Below are 21,075 nucleotides of genomic sequence, written 5' to 3' on the forward strand. Positions count from 1 at the left end.
TTCCTTTCTATCACAGGAAATGCCCTAACATGTTCTGTAAAATTTTAAGTATCATCTTAAAACAAACTAGAGTTTTGAACCCATTACTTTACTTAAATATTATTCCAGAGCTTACTGGTCTAATAATTATGAACCTTCTTTTAATACCCAGCCCAGCTTCACTCATGAGCAGTTTACAATTGCTTTTTCTTTCTCCAACGGTGTCCTATATCCTAAATTTAATCCCTGATGAGTCTCCCACCTTGAATGTCTTTATTAACAGTTACATCCTTTCATTGCATTAGTGTGAACTATCCACATCTTCCAGTCTCCTCTAAACAAAGCACCCACACGTGATGTTATGAGATCGGCAGCCCAGCTCCACCTGTGTTCCACTCACAATTTGCCTTCCATGAACATGGGTGACAGTGTCTGTGTACAATACTCCACATGAAGTCTCAAGTATATGAAGTGATAAACCCTAGAACACATTTGGTGGTTTCATGCCTGCATGAGCTAGAGCTTTGCAAAGTCCCTGTGATCACCCAGCATGCAAGGTATTTTTCCTTATAATTGATCTCTAGTTGATGAACACCCAGCTGACAGAACTTCTGCTGTAAATTATTAGTTCTTATAAGCATCCCCTTGCACTTCGTGCTACTGAATTTCATCCTAGTTATATTTTTTATACACTCAAGGTCATCCAGCTTTTCTCATACTTAGCCGACTACTTTTCTCTCATGGTAATAATTCTCAAATATTTTCCATCAGCAAATTTCATTAGCATAATTGTAATTTTGTGTAATTCTTGAATTGATTATTAACATCAGCCTCAGACTGATTCCTGAGGAACCTCATCATATTCTTTCTACTTAGTGTCTGCATCTTATAAATATTCTCAGGCACTCATATGGTCCTTATAACTCCATTTACATGAGTCCCTGAAATGCCATTTAAAACTCTGTGCAGCAATTTAGTCTTTCTGGTTTATTTTTCTGTAAAATTTTTTTATCTATTTTTTTATTTTTCTGTATTTTTCTGGTTTATTTTCTGCCAGTCATTTTTCTGTAAATTTCAGGAACACTGTGTTACAGTCTTACACAGAATACATACCATAGCAGCACTTAGAGAAATCAATGCATCAATTTAGGTAAGAATTGAAGTCAAATACATTGGAAGCTTCCTTGATCAGCTTAATTACCAGTTTTGGATGCTTCTGGAAGGCCACACAGGGGGCTACGCCACTGACAAGTTCACAAGAGCCTCAGGCTAACATGCTAACATAGCTAACAAGCCTAACAAGCTAACATCGCTGTACAGCAGCAACTAAAACGTGATCAAAATACCTGCTGACAACTTCTATCTTCCAGGAACTTCATTGAACTCCAGAATGCACAGCAGGCCTTGTAACAACTCTGAGCTGTGTGCTACTAGTCACTACACCTACCTTCTCTTTCCACATGTGTGGAACATCAGGAGAACTCTCTGAATCCTAGCTCAGAACTGATATTCTCTACATCAGGCCACCACGTATCAGAAAAGGCTCTCACCTCAGCTGTCTACAGCTGTCAGGTTTGTTTCAGGTGCAACTCAAACATCTCATAGCCAGTTCATTTGTGCTGGTCGAAATTAAGGAGCCCCCCATTATCAACATCAGCACAGTAATACAGTTATTTGCCTGCACCTGATACTTCTATGACTAAAACCTAAAGAATGTCTCTGTTTAACACTGCCTCTCCTTTGCTGTGGGAGATATTGAAACCTGAGGCCTTAAATGCAGGAACAACTAACTTCCTTTTCATTTTAATTCCTTGGGAATGGCACAGCTGGGGGAACAAGTTCCCTTTGACCATCACCTCTTCATCACTAACACCCCATCAGTGTGGAAGGTAGAGGTATTTCCTCATCAGTCTAACTAAAGGAGAGAGAAGTCTTACCACTTACAAAAACTTACTAGAACAGGCCTGGTTTCTCTTGGATGAGAAATTACTCCAGCTCCTCTGCCTTTTGAGCCCAAAAGGAAAGCTTACATCAATGGCAGATCAGATGGGGCCAAGCCCAGCACAATCTTGGAAGATGAGGTCACCACAAGCCTTATACACTTCTGCGGGGAATCCCAGCAGTGCTGGGTGCTGAGCAAGATTCTGCCAGCAACATCAGACAGAGCTTATTTTCTTGGCAGGAGTCAGTTCTATATATACCTAGATATAGACACAGCATTGCTATGTTTATCCTCAAAAGAGGTTTCAGAATCTTCCCTGTCACAACACCAAATGTCCTTGCCACAATTAGACATCAGAACAATCCCCAAAAATATTGAATAATGCATAATTTCTCTCAGAAATGACATTAAGAAAGCAACAACAAGAAACACTTTCTCTACCTTTGGACATTTTTCACAGAAAACATAATGCTGCTTCTTGTCTAGAAGATGTAAAATCTTCCTACACAGATATACATGATCATGCTTTCTTTTTGCACTTTCTGCTCATCTGCAATTAGACAGCTTTGCTACCCACATTTAAGGGGAGGATCATACTTCAAAACATCTGGCAAGACCCTGCTTGGTGTTTTCCTACAAAATATCCTCCAGCACATCCCTTCTTTCAAAGACACAAAGTCATGCATCAGAACATACACTATTCCACACCATCATATTCAACAACATGCAGTGAGAGGTTTCAGTAATTTGTCACCCTCAAATTACCTCCTAATCTTGCTCTCAGAAGGTGACGACCTTGAGCAAAGATTAGTGCCAGTGGTAAAAATTCTATCATCAAAAATAAAAGTACAAAAATGAGAAAACTAATTTTATGGAGAGACAGCACTGAGATACTCCTATCCAACCCTTCCGGAATAATTTAACATATGTTAATAACCACCTCTTAGAAAATGCAAAGAATGAGAAGAAAAATTTTAGAATTCAGTAGCAGGCATCCTTGCATTAAGGCAGAGAGGCATTTTAGAAGCCTGAGCTGACAAAGAACAGCTTACATGATCAGATTAAAGAACAGCAATGGAAACTATAGGTCATGCTTTACACTGATCTCACAGGTCAGGCATTTAGGTAAACTGTCAAACCTTGCAATAGTCTCTCTTCTGTGCCAACAAGATGTTAAGGCAGCCCCCAGTTAGATAAAAATCCAGGCCCCTTTTCTAGGGTCATCTTATCTCCTCGCACTCATAACATGCTACTACTAAATGTACATCCTCCATTTTTTAACTCACATTAGTTTCAAGTCAGAACTAGAGGCAATATGCAGAAAGCTCTCACCTCAAGTTTCCATGCTTTTGAAGAATCTGTAGCAAGTCAAACTGAGATTCTGAGTCTGGTTTTTGCAGAAACAGTTCTTCCCCATCTCCAGTTTTCTTGTCAAGTTTTTTTGGTAACTTGTCCTTGGAAGGAGTTTTCACTGAGTCAGAGAGCTTTGGCTTGTTTTTCACTGGGGTGTCCAAAGGAGAGCAAACACTTCTATCTACCTCTTCATCTTCATCTGCATCCATCTCCTCTTCCTCCTCACCTTCTGTGTCTGACTTGAGGGACAGCTTTGTTGGTTCTGATGTGCCTGTAGAAAAGCAAAAATCACTTATACTTGTTAAGAAAAAAAAAAAAAAAGAAGTGGAGAGGACTGTTCTACTATTTCTATCCTTTGGTTTACCCCTGATCTCTTTTCTGCTAGAAGGACAGAATACCACCATTTTAGAACAGCATCTTAAGTATCACTGTCCTATATTATTCTTTCTGCTTGTGCATCAAACAGCTGAGAAGCCCATTTTCCCAATATTATAGGATACAGACCAAGATCCTTGTTTTAACTTTACAAATTTAAAAAAAAGCCCACACAAAATCAAAGAGGCAAAGATATTTTTCTGTATTTTATCCTGATTCTTACATTTATACTGACATATATACACCCATACTCGATATATATATATAAACACACATTTCTTGTATGCTGTATGTCAAACAAAACAAAGCTACAAAACTGAAACTTCCACATGTGCCAATGAAGAGCATATACTTTAACACAGCAGCAAAAATCATAACATACAATCTCTCCTACTGCAGTCAGTATCACACAGCTACTAGAAACAGTTTAGATAAAGGCTTCAGGAACAGTTATTTGTGGGGATCATACACCTCTGTACTCAAGTTTTCCCAACATCCACTTGGATAAAGATTTCTCTTCCCACCTGCTTAGAGTCACTGCTGCCGAGGAGAACCAATCTGAAAGATCCCATCCTTCTCTGAAAAGCTGAAGAATTACAGAGGCACACATACTGTTGCATTCTTTACTGAAAATGCAACCACAAGCTCATGTCCAAGCAAACACTGATTACCTTTAATCATATACACAGGGATGTGGAAAGGTGGAAATGAAATTTGAGGCACTAAACAAACAAGAAGCTCAGGAAATGAAGTGAAAAGGAATGAAGTGAAAACTATTAACATTTGACACCGGAACAACTCCATTCACACACATTTCAAATGAAGAAGTCCTTTGCTTGCTTGTTTTTGACTAGCTGCTCATCTAAAACTCAAGCCATGCATACCTGATGATCTTCTCTGCGGTGCTCGAGCCTTGCCATGGTAGTGACGACGCTTCCGTAACTCCAGTGAAACAAGCTTTCTCTCATAAAAGAGAGCATGAGAGTCCACAGCTTCCATCCTCATATCCGCCCTTCCATTAAGACCTGCTCTGGGAAGCATAGTACAGAGAATCCCTCAGTCTCCCTTTGTACTTCTCTCCCTGATGATACAAGAGACCTAATAGAACAAATTTCTTCAAGAAACCTTCTTCCTGATACAGGGAAGAAATATTTATCATCAGTCTAACTCTGCTCTATTTAAGCCTGCAAATGTTTGAAGAAAGTCTTGTAGTACTTCACAGAACATAATCTCTCAAAGCCCCAAGACACACTTATCTAGTGTCACACTTTCATGACTGAGCAGTATTTGCCCATGCAACAGCTCAGGGCACAATTAATAGGGGAAATTGAAATTTTGCAGGAGTATGAAACAATGAAAGAGAATGGAAAAGAGAGCACATGGGCACAAATCCAGTCAACTGAACAATTTATGTAGACAGCTTGTTCTTCACTGTTTGATTAGAAATAAGAATTTTAACATAATAAAAGTGGGAAACGTCAGACTTTCTTTAATTTCTGCCTAAGTTAAGGGACAAGGAGCCCTGCCAGATTCCTTAAGGAGAACATAAACAAAACTAACAACATAAACAAAAGTAACAACTTTTAAAAGCACAAAGATCCAGAAAAGTGCTCCCTATGCTATAAGTGGAAACAAGCACAGAAAATTCTTACTGTTTCATTTATCTTTTTACATCTAATGAAGTGAATATATGAGTATAGGAAGTCCAAAACTCTCATGCATTACAGGATCTTTTGAGAGAGCTCAATGATGAGGCTTATCAATATGGCAGGAATACCAAAGTGAGGAGCCTATGAAGAAAAATTTTAAGGTCCAATCCAAGAAAACATGAGCTCTCCACATGTGGGTATATTCCCTTCTCACTGTATTTATGTTTCTAAAATTATTTTCATGGATTTCAGGTAGAAAAGGTGTTGGTTCACAACTTGGAAGAGGTGGGAATCTAAATTTAAAATAAATCCTACAATGCCCAAATTATTTAATTAAGAAGCAATTTACCGGGATCTCCCAGCGAAGAACTCTCTTTTAATCTTGGCTCTACAAAGAGAAAAAGATTAAAAATTACCCTCCATACTGGATCAGCCTTGATTAAAAAGCCTCCATAGTCATTCACATGTACAATGGAAAGAACACATTTACAGAATTACTTATGAGCTCTGTCTTAAAGGAGAAAGAAAAGGGCTCCAAAAGAGGGGACTTGAGCAGCTGTACTATAATTGATGCTTGCATTTGTCTGGCTTAAGCTGGAGGAGGCATAATTTAGAACTATTCTTTAGACACATCCCTGACTGTAAACAGAGAAAAAAAATTGTACAGTGCTGATGCAGGAAGAGCTTTTGTAAATACTGTCTCTTTTCTCAGCCACCTTGTCTTTGCTTGGTAGTTATTTTACAGTGGATCTCAAATTTGCACAGGAAGAATTGTTGAGAAGGAAGTGCTTTAAACATACAGTGAAAGACACAGCATATAACTCTCAGTGGAAGCTCAGCTAGTGGCATGAACTGTCATTTCTACCCAAGCACCACCCAGAGAAAGAATCATCAGATCATGACTGCACAGGTCAAGACACAGGGATACTAAAACATTGAAGTCAATTTCAGGGCTTACTTTACAAGAAGACAAGCTTTAATGTGATTTGAAATTTGAAACAAAAGGTAAGCTAGGACCACCTATAATCCATTCACAGAGAAACCTAGGTTTTTTAATATTTTCATGTCCATGGTAATATTAGTATTCCAACGATTCCCATGCCTTTTGAGTATTGTCCTTTTTGCCTTTGGTTTCAAAGAGCAACACATAAATATATGAGCAGCAGTCATCGACACACTAGAGAAGAGATACACAATTATCATCACCCCTATAAATCCCAGACTGGTGTTTATAACATTGGATAAGTGAGGAATCAATTCTTTTTGTACTATTTGTGCCCTTTACCTCTCACTCAAACAGAAAAGCTTTCTACCTGTCCTTAAACAGACGTGTAGCCAGCATGTAGTTCATTGATGTCTTGTGCTCCAAAAAAGATCTAGAAAAAAATTACAGGATTATCAAGACAGAGCTCAACACAATAAAAGGCAGCATAACACAGAAATAAATGACCTCTGAAAAAACATCCCAGAAGTGGATTCAGACAACATGCTGTACCACAACAGAAGTGAGGAAAGGAGGAGAGCTATCATTTCTCAGCTGAAGTTCCTGGTGATGCAAGAGATGGAGAAAACAGTACAGACTGGGAAAATAAACTTAGGAAAGTGTAATACAGTATCATTTTCAGAATGAGCGTGTCCTATATGGTGTTTACAGCCTAATGACAAGAGTACACAGTATGCAGGTTGAGGATGTAAAAGTAGATTGCAAAAACCTGAAAGGAAGACACTTCTATTCTAACAGAAAAGCAATACCAGAAACAATGTCCAACAGCTTTCCATGGGGTTCAGTTACGCAAAGCAGCAGCTGATAAAAACAAGGGATCAGAGAAAAGAATATTCAACACTAAAATAAATTCTACTAAACTTTCAATATGTCTTTTTGATTGCCAATATGGCTGATCTACACAAACCTCAACACAGCGCATCAGTGCCACCCTATCAGACTTTTATTCTTACCCATAAAGGTCCCATGTTAATGGAGTAGGGAATATCCGGACAAAGCCTCCTCTCCGTTCATTTTCTTCTCTCACTCGCCGGAGAACTCTGATCTGAAAAGAAAAAAGAGAATAGGCAACAAAATCGGTAACAATGAAAAATGAACCTTACAAAAATCTCTAAATTTCAGACAACAAGACTATTTAGTCCTGCAAACGGACTGGGTACATATGATATCCTTAAGAAATTTTGTCTTGCATTTAAATTCTGAAGGAGTCCATCACTGCTTCATGCACGTCTGCCTGGCATGATTGAGGGCAAGGGCAGTACCAACAGTAAAACGCAGAAATTCTGTTTCAAAAATTATACTTCTGTCACATTTGCCTTACACATGCACTTGCTCTTTGTTGAGCACATAACCCCATATACTGCGTAAAAGCCAAGGTAAATAAAAGCTATTTAATAGCTTACTTACCTCCTCCATGGTGAGGCCTAGCACAGAGCTGTTATGCCTTCCTGTTGCTTTTTCCCTGCCTACAGGCATCGAGCTTTTAACTTCAGTATCACAGGCAGACAGAGGACGGGCACGCTGCAGAGACAGTGTGAATTTGGATTTTTTTTTCCCTCTCTCAATTTTAATTTTTAAAAAAGCACCATTCAAATTCCAGGACCCCATTCCCAGCAGGATCTACACTCCAGAGCACTACAGCCAGAATTCACAGTTGTACACACCAGCTGTTGAAGAGTCCACACCCCAGATGGCACCAAATGTGAGTATTCACATTCTTAGATTTTAGCACAGCAGGCACAATTGAGGCATCAGTGCCAGTATTTACACCCCTGGCCTCTTCTGGAAAAACAGGAGACATACCAAAAGCAGCAAAGCCAGAATGTCATACAGAAAAATCCTCACCCAAGGGGCACCAGAGCCAGCATTCGTGGACCCAAATATGCTTGGATTCACACATCAATGATAACAGAACCATGATTCTCTGTTCTAGTCGTGTTGCTACACTAGAACAACAGAACTGTAATTCCCCAGTGAGATAAATATTGCAGGGAAAAGCTCACCACCTGTTATTCTTTTGTTACCATACTGCTGGATGTCAACTTGCTACTTCTCACACTTAACAGACACATCCTGCAGATGTACACAGATACCTTATGCAAATTTGCATAAATATGCAAGTTTTTTTAAAATAAGAAAAGCAGTAATTTGTAGTCTCAATAAGCTTGTTTTTAACCTGATGGGCAATCCTGGTCAATTATAACAAAAGGACAGGAATTCAAAATGTCTTCAAATCATCAGGATTGAAAAATCATAGAATCCAAGCAAGACCAAAATCTTTGAACTTGTTCTCAAGTACATTTAAGCTGGTCTTAGGCTAAGCTTTGATAAACTACCTCTGCAAATACAGCACTAAAAGAATCTCCTGAGAAGGTCTCAAGCATTTATATTAAAGTCAAAGTTTCTTTTAGCTCTATACTGAGCAAAGAATGCACAGAAAGCCTTAATCTAGAAAGAAGAGAAAAACATGACAGAAATCTTAAGCTGGATAAGTAAGTCCAGGAGAATATCCCATACTGCTCAGATACAAAAAAATCCCCATGGCAAGATCAGGATGCATCTTTATTCGTAAAGAGTACTGGAATTTAATTCCATTCTCTCTGTTTCACTAGAAATGGCAAGTGGTTATTCAGAATCTGTAGATGAAGCAACAGCAAAAGCAACAGCAAAAGCAACAGGCATTACACTAGAATAGGTTATCCTTCAGTGATTGGCACAGAAAGATACAAAGATGAAACAGTCATGGCAAGTATCAGCTGAAACACTTCATTAGGCCTAACTAAAACTGATTAAAAAGGGAAGAGAAAACGAGACAATTTGGATGAGAAGGCAGGAGACAGAAATGTTTGCAGAAGAAATAAAAATGCCAGCAACAAAACAGGTTTGCTTGATGCTGTAGATGGCACTAAGTTGAAAGGCTTTAAATCTTTTTCCTAAGTTTTTTCCATTTCAAATCCACAGCTCAAAAACTTTGCTTAACAACTTCCTCCAAAATCTCCTGATAGGTAACCTTCTTTTAAAAACCATTTCCTGACACTACCATAACAATCTATCATCATGTGAGAACTGCTGCTCAAAGACAGTATTACAGGAAATTTTTCATCCTACTAAATGATCTGCTTTGCTAGAAAAACACTTCAATGAAATCATCTCCATTGTCTCAATTCAACAGAGATGATTTAATTGATTACAAACAGAAAACATATGTCCACATATTGGCAGCTCTGCCTCCTACCTAAGAACAAAACTACATCACTGTTAAAATGCTAGAGAAAACTCTTTCTTTGCTGGACTTCCTGCACAAACTGTTTTTTCCATGTTTCACTACAGAATACCCTTTGGCTGTAGCACAAAAACGTCTCCAGCTTCACGAAGATTTTGTTTCCTCTCCGACCCAGCTTATCTATGAAAGTACAGATAAATCAAACTACTCTGGTATATCTCCAAATTCTGCAAGTATCCCTGGTTTCCAAATCTTGATTCTGATTTTACTAAGCACTGACAGCAGTTGGCATAAAGATCCTTCCTATTCTCTACAAAACATCATTATACAGTAAGACTCTTTCCAATGAGCTTCAGCTAAACTTACACAGAATTACATTAAAAGCCCTGAATAGATTGAATTAGGTTCTCAAGATGATTCCATCTGTCCTACCTTCCCTTCTTAATGGGAAACGTCATTAAAAAAAAAAGAAAATAATTCCCTATAATTCCCATTACATTTGTGCAGGAAGCCCAGCAGCAAAATAATGCCTAACATGTACCCCCATGGCCAGGTGGTTAGAATTGTAAACTAACAATTGGTTTGTCTATATGGCTTGCAAGAAGGGTGACAACTAGAACATTTGGAAAGGTAGATTAGTCTCACTTAGGCTAGCAATTGTCCCATATTTTTCCATTAACTATAAGAAATCTTTCCTTTTGTCTGCATCTATTTTGACTCAGCTCACTCTCAGATTTTTGCAGTGTCCTTCAGAGGACTGTCTCACAGAAAATGATTACCTCTTTTGTAGAGCCACCTGAATTTTGTCTGCCAAGATTCTTCTGTGCTTACCTTATCATTCAGACTTGTAGTCTTAAAAACTTTGTGGGATTTGATCCAGCTGATCTTGACTCTCAGCACACCCCACACACTTTTTTTTTAAGCTGCTAGAAGTGATGTAAATATTTTTTCAACATTTGCTTTTGCCACATGGAAACATATGCTGGCGCCATCTCCTCCTTTCATGCTGACTTCCTCCCACTCCCCCACCCCTGCCCCAGGCTACTCTAACTGTAAAATATATTTGGGAACTAATTATTCCAAAAGCATTGTACACAGTAACATTTGAAACTGCAGACCTTAAGCTGGTGATGGGAGCTGAAGGGTACTTACCAATCTACTGTTTGCTGTTTGTGACTGTGCAGACACAGGACGCTGCAAGAGACACACAAAGAGAATAAAAATCTTGTGTTCTCCAAGATACTATGATCCCTGCCCGAGATGTTGAGGACTGGCAAGTACCCTAAACAAAACAGTATAAGCAAAGGGTGGTGAGGCACTGGAACAGGTTGGTCAGAGAAACTGTGGATACCCCAACCCTGGAAGTGTTCAAAGACAGCTGGATGGGGTTTGGAACAGCCCGGTCTAGTGGAAGGTGTCCTTGTCCATTGCAGTGGGGTTGGAACTTGATAATCTTTAAGGTCCCTTCCAATCCAGGCCATTCTATGATTCTGTGATAACCAAAGTCCAGAGATAAAGCTAACCATTTCTATGACCTCAGTTCAGATCTTCCTCGTATCTTGCACAAATTTATCCTGTACCCATTCGAAACACAGCACTCATTCTAACCTCAGATGCGCTCAACTGTGCAGAATGTATCTGGACATATGTTTTTCCAAAAGCACACTGAATTCAACTGTGATGACCGAAATTCGTATTTTTGTAAGAGTCACCCATATAAAAATATTTAAGAGTTATGCATCAAGGAGAAACAGATGCTGTCAAGTAAAATTGTTCGTAGAACAGAGGGGGAAAAAAGTAAAAACCACAAAATTTTGCAAGTGATTTCATTTAAAGATCTCAACAATATTCCAGTTCTTGTAGAGAAACAAGATATTATTTAATATTCTAAAACAGGTGTAGAAACATCAGAATGTCAAGAAGTACCCTGTATTATTTACCTGGTATCAGGCCTAAAAGCAAAACCAGTTTAAGAATGAGGGCAGGTTTGAAAGAAAACAATTATCATTGGAGCTTAGATTTTTTTCTGCCTTCAGTGGTATTCAGGCTGTCTTCCTCCTCTCCAACACCCAAGAGGAGCAAATGGTGTAAGAAACAATTCTCAGAAGACTTATCTATCATTTCTAGCTGTACTACTGACAAGTTCTTCTCTACAGTTGGTCTACCCAAAACAAATCAAGGTCCCCTTATTGCTTACGATTCACTGAAAGAGCTCCAACCCAAATCAACAAGAAATTACAAAGGAAGCAGCTAAATTGTCCATTTCCCTAGAGGGAGAAATGCTTAAAGAGTCAAACCAAAGAAATTGCACAAGAAACTAGTCTGGTGAAACTCAAAAGAAGGAGTAACCATCTCAAGAAAGTCATTCAAGAGAATCTCTCCAGAGCACTGGTACCAACAAGTCTTTTCCAAGCAGCAACTTTTACAATGATTAAAGACAGACTATGCGAATGATAATAACTTAAGACATCAGGAAGGAGGTAGGAAAAAACAAGAGATTCAAAATACCCTTTGCAGAGAGAATTGGAACAGGCATCAAAGATCAAAAAAACACCTATTTAGCCACGGGATTTCCACTTAGGTACTTTAGGAAAACACACTGTAAAACTTTATCACTGGATTATAAACCTGTTCCTGTTAAACACAGGTTATGAGGACCACCCTAATCCTATCTCATAAACACCGCTCTGTCATGCTAATCTTTGCACTTTTCAACTGGCCAGCCTTACACCTCTTTGTGGGTATTTTTAAAGCCAAAAAAAGTTTAAAGGCTCCTTAAAATTCAATGCTTCCCAGCAGCATAATTTTCGGAGACTGTCTTGTAAAATTCTTTTCAGATAAAAGATGTCAAACCACCAGGATCTGATCACATTACTCTAAGAGAGAGGGGTACTTTTTTTGGAATGGCTCCTAATTTATCTCATGTACCTTTTGTCTGTTACAAAAAGCACCTACACAGTCAGAGGGATCTGTATTTAAAACACTATATATTATATTTGTCTTAGAAGTTTCAGACTCAGACATGCATCCTAAAGATACTCAAATCCCATTTTACCAGCTATTCACCCTCACAGTGACCAAAGACTGAGTTTTACAGGAGACAAAATATTGCAATTTCTGTGAGTTTTCCCTATACCAAAATGGACAGTGTCTTGGCACACTGTCACTGAACAAAAATAACTAGTCATTTCCTAATTGAAGTTGAACTATTCAGCCATATTGCATGTCTGTCACAGCAGCATCAGCTGCAGAGATGTCAGAGGACACTGTCTGCCTATTTGCCTGAGGAGAAATGTGTTTAAGTGATGTAACAAATCTCCCTGCCTTTTGTGAATGCTCCATTTCTACAGATATTTATGGAATCCATTTCATAGCCAAAAAGAGATACAGAACAACTGCCCTTCAACATTACAGTGCTGAGAATGCACTACCTCAACAGAAAAAGTAATGGGAGTCACAGCAAGCCACATGAGGCCTCAGTCCAACAATCCATAGTAAAGAAGCCTTAAACTTCAAATGCAAGAAGCTGTTCACCTAGAAGGAGGTCATGGAGACTTTCGTAGAGCTCTAGGGTTCTGGAAGCTTGTTGTCCACAACAAAATCAAAGTGCCTGAACAGCCCAGATTCAGATGCATCTCCTGAGTCTCTGAGAGCCACAGAATGGTTTGGGTTGGAAGGGACCTTAAAGGTCATCTAGCTCCAACTCCCCTGCCATGGACAGGGGACCTTCCACTAGACCAGGGTGCTTAAAGACCCAACCAGCCTGGTCTTGAACATCTCCAGGGATACGGAGTCCACAGACTCTTTGGGCAACATGTTCCAGTGCTGCACCACCCACACAGTTTAAAATTTCATCTCCTGTAGTTATGTTAGAAATCCACATAATCTCAGTCACTGCCTCTCTCACCTGTGAGTCATATTCAGTGAGAATGACTTCCTGCTATGCTGCTTAGCCAGAGCTTGTAAACGTCACTCACCTGCAGCTTCTGATATGGATTTCTTCTGACAGATTCAGATGAATGATAAATGGACCTGCTTGACCGCTGGCCTGGATCCTGGCATACGAAGCCTATGGGCACCAAGAACCACCGAGAACTTTAAAACAGACAAACCCTGAAATACAAATCTAGCATTCCTGTTCACAATTTTAGTCTATACATGACCTTCTTGCCCCCACCCAAGGACCAATAAGGATGCTTTTCTTTTTTATACCTTGCTTTGTTTAATCCTAAAGTGTACACTGGGTTACATTTTTTGCATAAAAACTGTAACTTGCTTCAGAATTAAGTACTTAAATCAATAAATGATTTGCTGAATAGCAACACAGAAATAGATTCAGTTTCTTAAACAGCTGAGCAGAGTACCTGATGGTAATTCTGCATCTTTCAGTATTGAGGTAAGTTGCATCAAGCAACTGAATTGAGATGCAAAGGATACTGTGCATTAGACAGTACTCCAATTCTAGTGACCTAACCAAAACCCACACACTCAACCTAAAAGATGCATGAATACAAACTCTGAAGGCCAAAGTGAGAGTAGTGTCTTCAAATACCAAATTAGGGACTCTTAAAACCACCTAAGCATCACAGACAGATTATTCTGAAGTTGAAATGTCCATCTATCACTTCTCAGTGCTAAATACAGTCGCTCTCCGTAACTGGAGTTCACTTCTATTATACTCATCTAATAACATGCAGCTCACAAACCTACCTTTTACTGGTTTTAAATGAGGGATAGCGGAAGGACTTTTCTCTTGTTTCACTCACCTACAAGAGTGAACATATCTGAGAGCATGCTAGCTTTGATCTTCAGGTCCAAAGGAGCATCACTGTTCCCACATGCAACAGAGGATAAGAGGAATTATTTGTCTGGCATTAAATGAGAGGAATACACCAGTATTCAGTATATCTCCTAATACAGTTTCTTTGTATTTGTTCCTAACACAGGCAAGAACAACATGGGAGGAAAACTAGGTGATTGTCACATACACAGGTAAAGATCAGAGAGCAACAGATTAATTGGTTTATGCTTTTTCCACAGCTTTTAGTGTACTAATGCAGACATAGACAGCTTTGTTTTAACTCTACTTGGCTAGAAATATTTTCTTTGAAAGTACGTATGTCACACTTCATGACATAGACAAAAGTTGCTGTTGTAGAATTCTTAAAAACCACACTTAGTTATGCCTCTTCCACATAAAATCATAGGTGAGAGACCTACAAAAATAAATCCTCAATTTCCATTACAGCATGAGGGTTGGCATAAGGGCCAAGTCAACACTCACACTTTAGAATTTATCTAATGAGAGTAGTAGACTGAACATTTGAGCCCAAGCATTCATCAGCACACTCAAGTAAAGCATAATTGACTGAACTCTTCTTGGACTCCAAAATCTTAAAGCTTCTATCAGCTAAGCAAATCGAAACCCAAGACAATAGTTTGACAGACCTCCAACATCTATCTATGATGGGAGATTATGAAGTGTTAACAAAGATGACGGAAGAGAAATAATTAAAAAATAAATGGAATCCCAACTGAGCTCTTTCAAAACCGATTGCTGCAATAAGTTTGCTTATGCGAAGGAAAAAAGCAAAGGAGTATCCTCTCTCCCAATTAGCAGTGCAAGAAAATCTGCAGGCATTATGAAATAGTGCCCTCCTAGGACCACAAGTTTCTAGGACAACTATCTCCAGTAACAGTCCCTGCCTCATGCTAAATGGGAATCACTTACCAGGCCAATGATGGGGACAGGTTCACTTCCAACAGCCAGGGTTTCAGAGTGTCATCAATAAGGACATCAAAACCATACAGCTCTGAAAACACAGCAGACACTGTAAGTTTACCTTACTGCATCTTTAAGCTTTCAGGTAAGGTCCAACATGAACCTCTTATCAGGCCATTTCTAAATTATATATGTTAAACCCCGTAAACTCTCTAGGAATGAACAAATAATATTCCTCAAGTGGCAATTTTCACTTCCTCAGAATCAAAATTAAATATATTCTGTCTGTGGAGGAATGAGGGGAACAAAAAAATTAGTCTTCAGAAAGTATTGTATAGAAAAATAAAAACGCTTTGCTGCCCACAAACTGTAGTTCACGCAAAACTCTACCACTTGCTTTCACATAGAGTTGACAAAAACACAGCAGGTTCAATCTGCCTTTCCAGTGGATCCTGGAAACAACAGAACTTCATTCTCCTTCTCACTTTTTAATCCTTTTATTCATTGTTCCAGTCAGCTAGTGAAAATCTTGCTTCTTTCAAGCATCAGCTCCTTTTCAATTATTCCTGTGTTTTCTACAATATCCCCATGGGGTTACAAGAGACTTCTCCTCTGCAACTCCATCGATATGGACAACCTCCCATAACTCTTAGCTTATTGACAGCTTGCCACTTTACAGCAAACCACAATAGAAATAGTTTTTCCTTAGTTTCTGAAATATTTATAGCATATTACATCTGCTAGATATGTTCCACTCTACACAGGTTAGATTGAAGCCAGCTTCCCAATCCAAGATGATTTTACTATTTCACTCTATACACACGTTCTCTCTAGCTTGGAAAGGGTTGCAAGAAGGATGCTACACAAAGATGAGTGTAAATCAGAAGTTGGCATTAATACAATTCCCTCTTCCAGCACTAAGAAATACAGTTAATAATCATCAGGGCAATGTAAGCAAGTTTTTTTCAAAACATCACATTGGCAGAGAAGGATTTTCATGGAATTAACCAGTTCCCTAGTGCATGAAGTAAAATCAGGAGAATTTCTTTGCCATGCTCCTTTCCTTGAATTCTGGCCTTGGCCTTTTGTCGCCTGCCTGACGTTGATGCTGGCTCTGGGGAGCTGGACTGCTTGACAAAATCTTCCTATGCAGACAGCTGTGCAAAAGCTCATGTAGCTTATAATGGGAAGTTAATGAGCTGAGGGGGGGAGGCTTGGAAGGGGAGAAATGGCAGCAGAGTGAGCATTGCCTGCTCACTTTTCTAGAGTCTGTAGCCAGACATTGAGTGGGAAGCAAAACAGCAGAGAGTTAAAGAATTGGTTCACTCCAAAGAAATGAGGCTGAATCTACATTTGGCTCTCTTGCTCCCCAGACAGGAATGGCTGCAGTAGAGGGAAAAGGAGGAGGTGAGGATTGTAAGTGTAAACATTAACAAAGCATTTTGACCAGGAGAAACTTCTGATTACTTTAATACATTATTTCAAAATGCAGTCTCGGGTTTGGTGAAGACCCATGACTATTAACTGCACAGAAAACTCCAGTGGATCAGCAGCTCATGCCCAATGCAGAGAAGCAATGAGTGGGACTGCAGCAGCTGCTGGTCTGCAACCTCCCAGCCCCCATCAGAAAGCAGCACATTTTGTTTTGACTAGCTCCTGCTTCTTTTGCTGCTGGCCATTCCTTCCCTTGGCCCCTCAAAGGACCGTTGCTAGTATTTTGGCTCCTCTGACTTTGTTCTCCTCTCCCACACAATTCTCTTGCAAATCACTTGCTCTTTAAAGCTCCATCTTTCCCACCCAGTTACTCACTCTGTCCACTTTTACAAATACACGAGAAACCTCTTGACCCCAGCTAGCTCTAACCATGCTGCTGGAGCTTCACATTCCTTTCCCTTGTGTCTGCCTTGTTTATTAAGACAGTAAGTTCTTCAGGGTATCTCTGTTGACTCAATTCCATTGTTAAACACAGAATCTAAAGCCACTTGTAATGACTTAGTGTCTCTTAGGAAGTCTCCACTGTTGTTCCACAATGCCTCAAGTTTTATGTATTCTGAACTGTATCTACAAGCCCTAGACAGATGTCTCTGCTACCTCAGGGCATCAGGAGCTATGTAATAACCATGTTCGGGCAACAGAATCAAGCCTCATGGGTTCCACCTAGGGCTTAGCACAGAGATATGCTCAACTGTCAGGAGTTTACCTAGAAACATCTTGCTGGCCCTCCTCCTCATTTAGAAGACGTCCTTCCTAGAACAAACATAGCAGTCATAGTACCCTTTCCACTGTGAAACTCCACTACTGCTTGCTAAAATAAATACATAGAAAGCACCAAGATGTGGAATAACATGAGCGTAGGATGATCAAAAGTATATCCTCTGCAATTGCCAACTTAAGCAAGGCTGCCGTTTCCCTCTGCAGAGAGTAAAGAAAACAATGACTGAAAGAGAAAAACATGCCTCACACTGTGGCAATGGTAGGTTCATGAGAAGCCACCTAGTGCCACTATTGTTACTAAGAGAAGAACAGAAGAGCTAAGATACCAAGTTTCCACAGTGCCTTCTCTTGCTACTATAATCCACAAAAACGTGCTTCACCCCTGCACTTTACTAAAGACTGGAATTATATCAGGATATACCAACTGTTGCCAAGACTCAGCAGGAACAGCCTGCCTGTCCCTCCTCTAATCCCCATAGAGAAGTCAATACTGACTGAGTTTCCCATCCTCCCAGAAGAAGGCCTAGCTTCAGAGTGAAGTCTAACAGCAACAGTTCAACCAGAGATTTTTTTGTCAATGACATTAAGACTAAGATGAAGGCTAGAGACATAGTCTCAGGCTTTTTCGTACTGGTAAACTGCCATGTATTCCAAGTTTATATTCTAATCCTCTCCCAGACTGCACTGGGACTTTCTTTCACAAAATATCCCAAAAAAATCTGTCATTCTCTCTAAGTCTAGAAATGAAGTCACAAGTGACAGCATGGTAGCACAAATTTTTCATGATTTTACAAACCATGAATAAACTCAGTTCCTAAAGGCTCACTGTAATTCTGATCTTTCTTTCTTTGCAGCTTATTCCCTGGAGAAAAAGAAGCTTTACTGCAAAGTACATACTCTGCAATGAAATGGAGACAACCTGAAGTTATGAAGGACACAAACAGTGGGAAAAAAATTGCACAGCATGTAACTTTTTTTTTTATTATTTTATTCTTTTTTTATTGATACTGCAATAAAAACAGATCGCCTGCTTTTATGCAGAAGCATATTTACAGACATTTCTAATGCAAGCAACTACACCTTTGCCACTGAAATTCAAGTCTTCCATTTTTCCTTCCTAGTCTTTCTGTTCTTATATAAAGGTTTCATTCCCTTTTTTTAGAGAACTTTATTTTAACAGAGGAAGGTTTTATCTCTGTGTCGTTACAGAAAGGACCCAACAAGAGGGCACAACATTATTCCACGTTGGTGTTCTTGTCTACGTTATGAGATGCAGCCTGCACCTGCCAGTTTGTCATACTAGCTTGGCCAAATGTGTGAATGCCCCACTTTGAGGCACTTTCTGCACTCCAGTTAACCAGAGAAAGCCCATCACTCCTAAGAACACTTCTCTGCAGAGAACATTCTTTACTTCTACTGAAGCCTGAAGGACAATTATTCATGTTCTCAATAAAAGTCTTCAAAAGTGAATTAATTTCAGGGTACATACATAGAGTCAAGGAATAACTTAAGTTGGAAGGAACCCATAAGGATCACTGAGTCCAACTCCTGCTCCTCACACAACTACCTTATTCTAAATCATATTATGTAAGGAATCATCTAGACACTCCTTGAATCCTGACAGGATTTGTACTGGGATCACTTCACTGTTCAAAACAACAAAAGGCTTCCCCCAAACAGATCAACTGCCACTACTAAGAAAGTTAAATCTTTGTGAAGAACAGCAACATCAGCAGTTGAAAAACTGGTGATGAGATACAAATGAAGACTTTTTTAAGCATTTAGCTCCAGGTCAGCATCACTCAAGTCATGCAACAGTTTATGGTTTGCTTTTATCTCATTATAGATGTGATTAGAAGCAAAAGCCTGACCAATTCAGCCTTAGGATACAGAAGCAGCTAAATAAGAAACTCATTATTTTGGTGGAATCAATATGCCCATTACCCGATCCTGGCCTGCCTTCTTGACTGCAGACAAGCTGCACAGTGTCACAACTGGGTTTACTAGAACTGTAAATGAAACAAGAGGACTTCAGTCTGTTGCTTCTTTAGGTTCACATTTCAATGAGTGCAGAAAATGGTGCTACACTGGCTGCTGGCAAAAATATATGTTGCACCCAACTGCCTTCATTTCATGACCTACTAAGCCATCCCACAGGGAGATTTTTCACTCTGCCTGGAAGCAGGTCTTCCTGCTGGATACTGCCTTTTCTAGCCTACCCAGAAGTGCTTACTTCAGGAGGGAGAACAATGCAGTCTGTAATTGGGTATATGCAGCCCTATTGTACCTCCTGTTCCCACACTGACATGTCATGTTCCTCAAATAAGTGCAAAATCTTGCTTTCTGTTAAAGAAGGCTCTAGAGGTAACCAACAACTCGGATGGTGACCAACTTCAGGGCAGTGCAGTGGTTAGGAGAGCTGCAGCATGTCTTCCCCTGGAGTTATTTATAGGTTAAGACAATTTTTACTTAAAATTAATTTTCCATGAGGAATTATTAACTAATCAAAAAGAACAAAATAGAGGTTTGGGATCACTTTGTTAATAACAGTGCATAAACAAGGCAACATAATCATGTAGTAATTGAGTTCTGTGATGCACTTCAAAGGAACAAACCTAAGCACCTCAACTCCTTTGAAAACTGATTATTACTACAATGCAGTAAATAGCTCACATTACATGGCCAAAATGGGACTCACTACAGTCTTTACACAAATTGTCACCAGCACTCCACTTTGACATTAGAAAAAGAACCATCCTGACCTACCACTCTCACTTTCTAGGCAAGCATTGGTAGCAGGAATCAGCCCGTCTCACCAGTCTTATTTTACAAAACTTAGAAGCCAGGAATAAATTCTCTTCCTTTAAATCTAGGAAACAAGTATATTACATATAAAAACATTTACTTCTGAAAGAACGGAAAGGCCACAGCAGTACTAAACTGTTACAGTAATAAAGTGGGCAACCTCATCTAGACAAATAAGTACTCGTGATTTAATTTTTAAGAACAAGTGGCAATTGTGGAGGAGTTGTATTCCCTAGAACAGCTTTACAAAGATTACAGTAGAATACAATTTAGCTATATTTTTTAGAAGTTTTCCAAACACGATCAATCTCTACACCTCAGTTTCAGATAAAGGTTCTGAAGTCTGAGATACTTTTCACATGATCAGCCCTTCTCAGGACACACACTCAGTTTCATTGTTCTCAGCTCAGAATGGGAAAAAAAAGGGGGGGGCTCTTCTGAGACTCTTCATGCTGCCTTGAAATCTTCCTTCCCAGTTTTCTCCTTCATGCTAACAGCTATGAACATTTCCAGCTAGAAAAACTAAATTTTACAGGGTTAAAAGTGGTACAACCAAAGACTGTCAGAACAAGACACACAGATGACAAATGAACCATAAGCATGATTCAAGTTCAAATCTTGGAGACAAGGACCACCACTTAATTGTGGGGGAAGGTGGCAGAAAGTACTGAGCTCTGGAAATGCCTAAGGCTCCCTAGGGAAGCAGTATGGCTCCTACTTAAGCTCTCTTTCCTGGGAAGCTCTTAATTTATGTTTACACTGAAATAAACGGAACAAAACAGTTTATTTGTGGGGAAGCATCTGAGAGGG

The 21,075-nt window shown here is 39.4% G+C and overlaps 1 protein-coding gene across 15 annotated transcripts in view; it reads right to left on the minus strand.

Moving 5' to 3' along the window:
- TTLL5 (tubulin tyrosine ligase like 5) overlaps window positions 1-21,075 on the minus strand; it is a 128,949-nt gene that overhangs the window by 77,140 nt on the left and 30,734 nt on the right. For 13 of the 15 annotated variants that reach the window (XR_014852535.1, XR_014852536.1, XM_085061708.1 and 10 more), the window contains 10 exons: window positions 15,256-15,337; window positions 14,291-14,352; window positions 13,502-13,593; window positions 10,677-10,718; window positions 7,709-7,822; window positions 7,255-7,346; window positions 6,612-6,674; window positions 5,648-5,686; window positions 4,534-4,679; window positions 3,254-3,545 (listed from right to left, as the gene is read on the minus strand). Coding sequence is in view for 13 of the 15 variants with exons in the window: in XM_085061708.1 (XP_084917834.1) it covers window positions 3,254-3,545; window positions 4,534-4,679; window positions 5,648-5,686; window positions 6,612-6,674; window positions 7,255-7,346; window positions 7,709-7,822; window positions 10,677-10,718; window positions 13,502-13,593; window positions 14,291-14,352; window positions 15,256-15,337 (1,024 nt within the window). In the remaining 2 variants the exon portion in view is untranslated. The remainder of the gene's footprint in view (window positions 1-3,253; window positions 3,546-4,533; window positions 4,680-5,647; window positions 5,687-6,611; window positions 6,675-7,254; window positions 7,347-7,708; window positions 7,823-10,676; window positions 10,719-13,501; window positions 13,594-14,290; window positions 14,353-15,255; window positions 15,338-21,075) is intronic. The other 2 variants (XM_085061712.1, XM_085061705.1) reach the window with 1 other exon arrangement.

This window comes from Lichenostomus cassidix, chromosome 5 (genome assembly GCF_008360975.1).
Source record: "Lichenostomus cassidix isolate B80296 chromosome 5, HeHo_3.0, whole genome shotgun sequence".
Classification (NCBI taxonomy): domain Eukaryota; kingdom Metazoa; phylum Chordata; class Aves; order Passeriformes; family Meliphagidae; genus Lichenostomus; species Lichenostomus cassidix.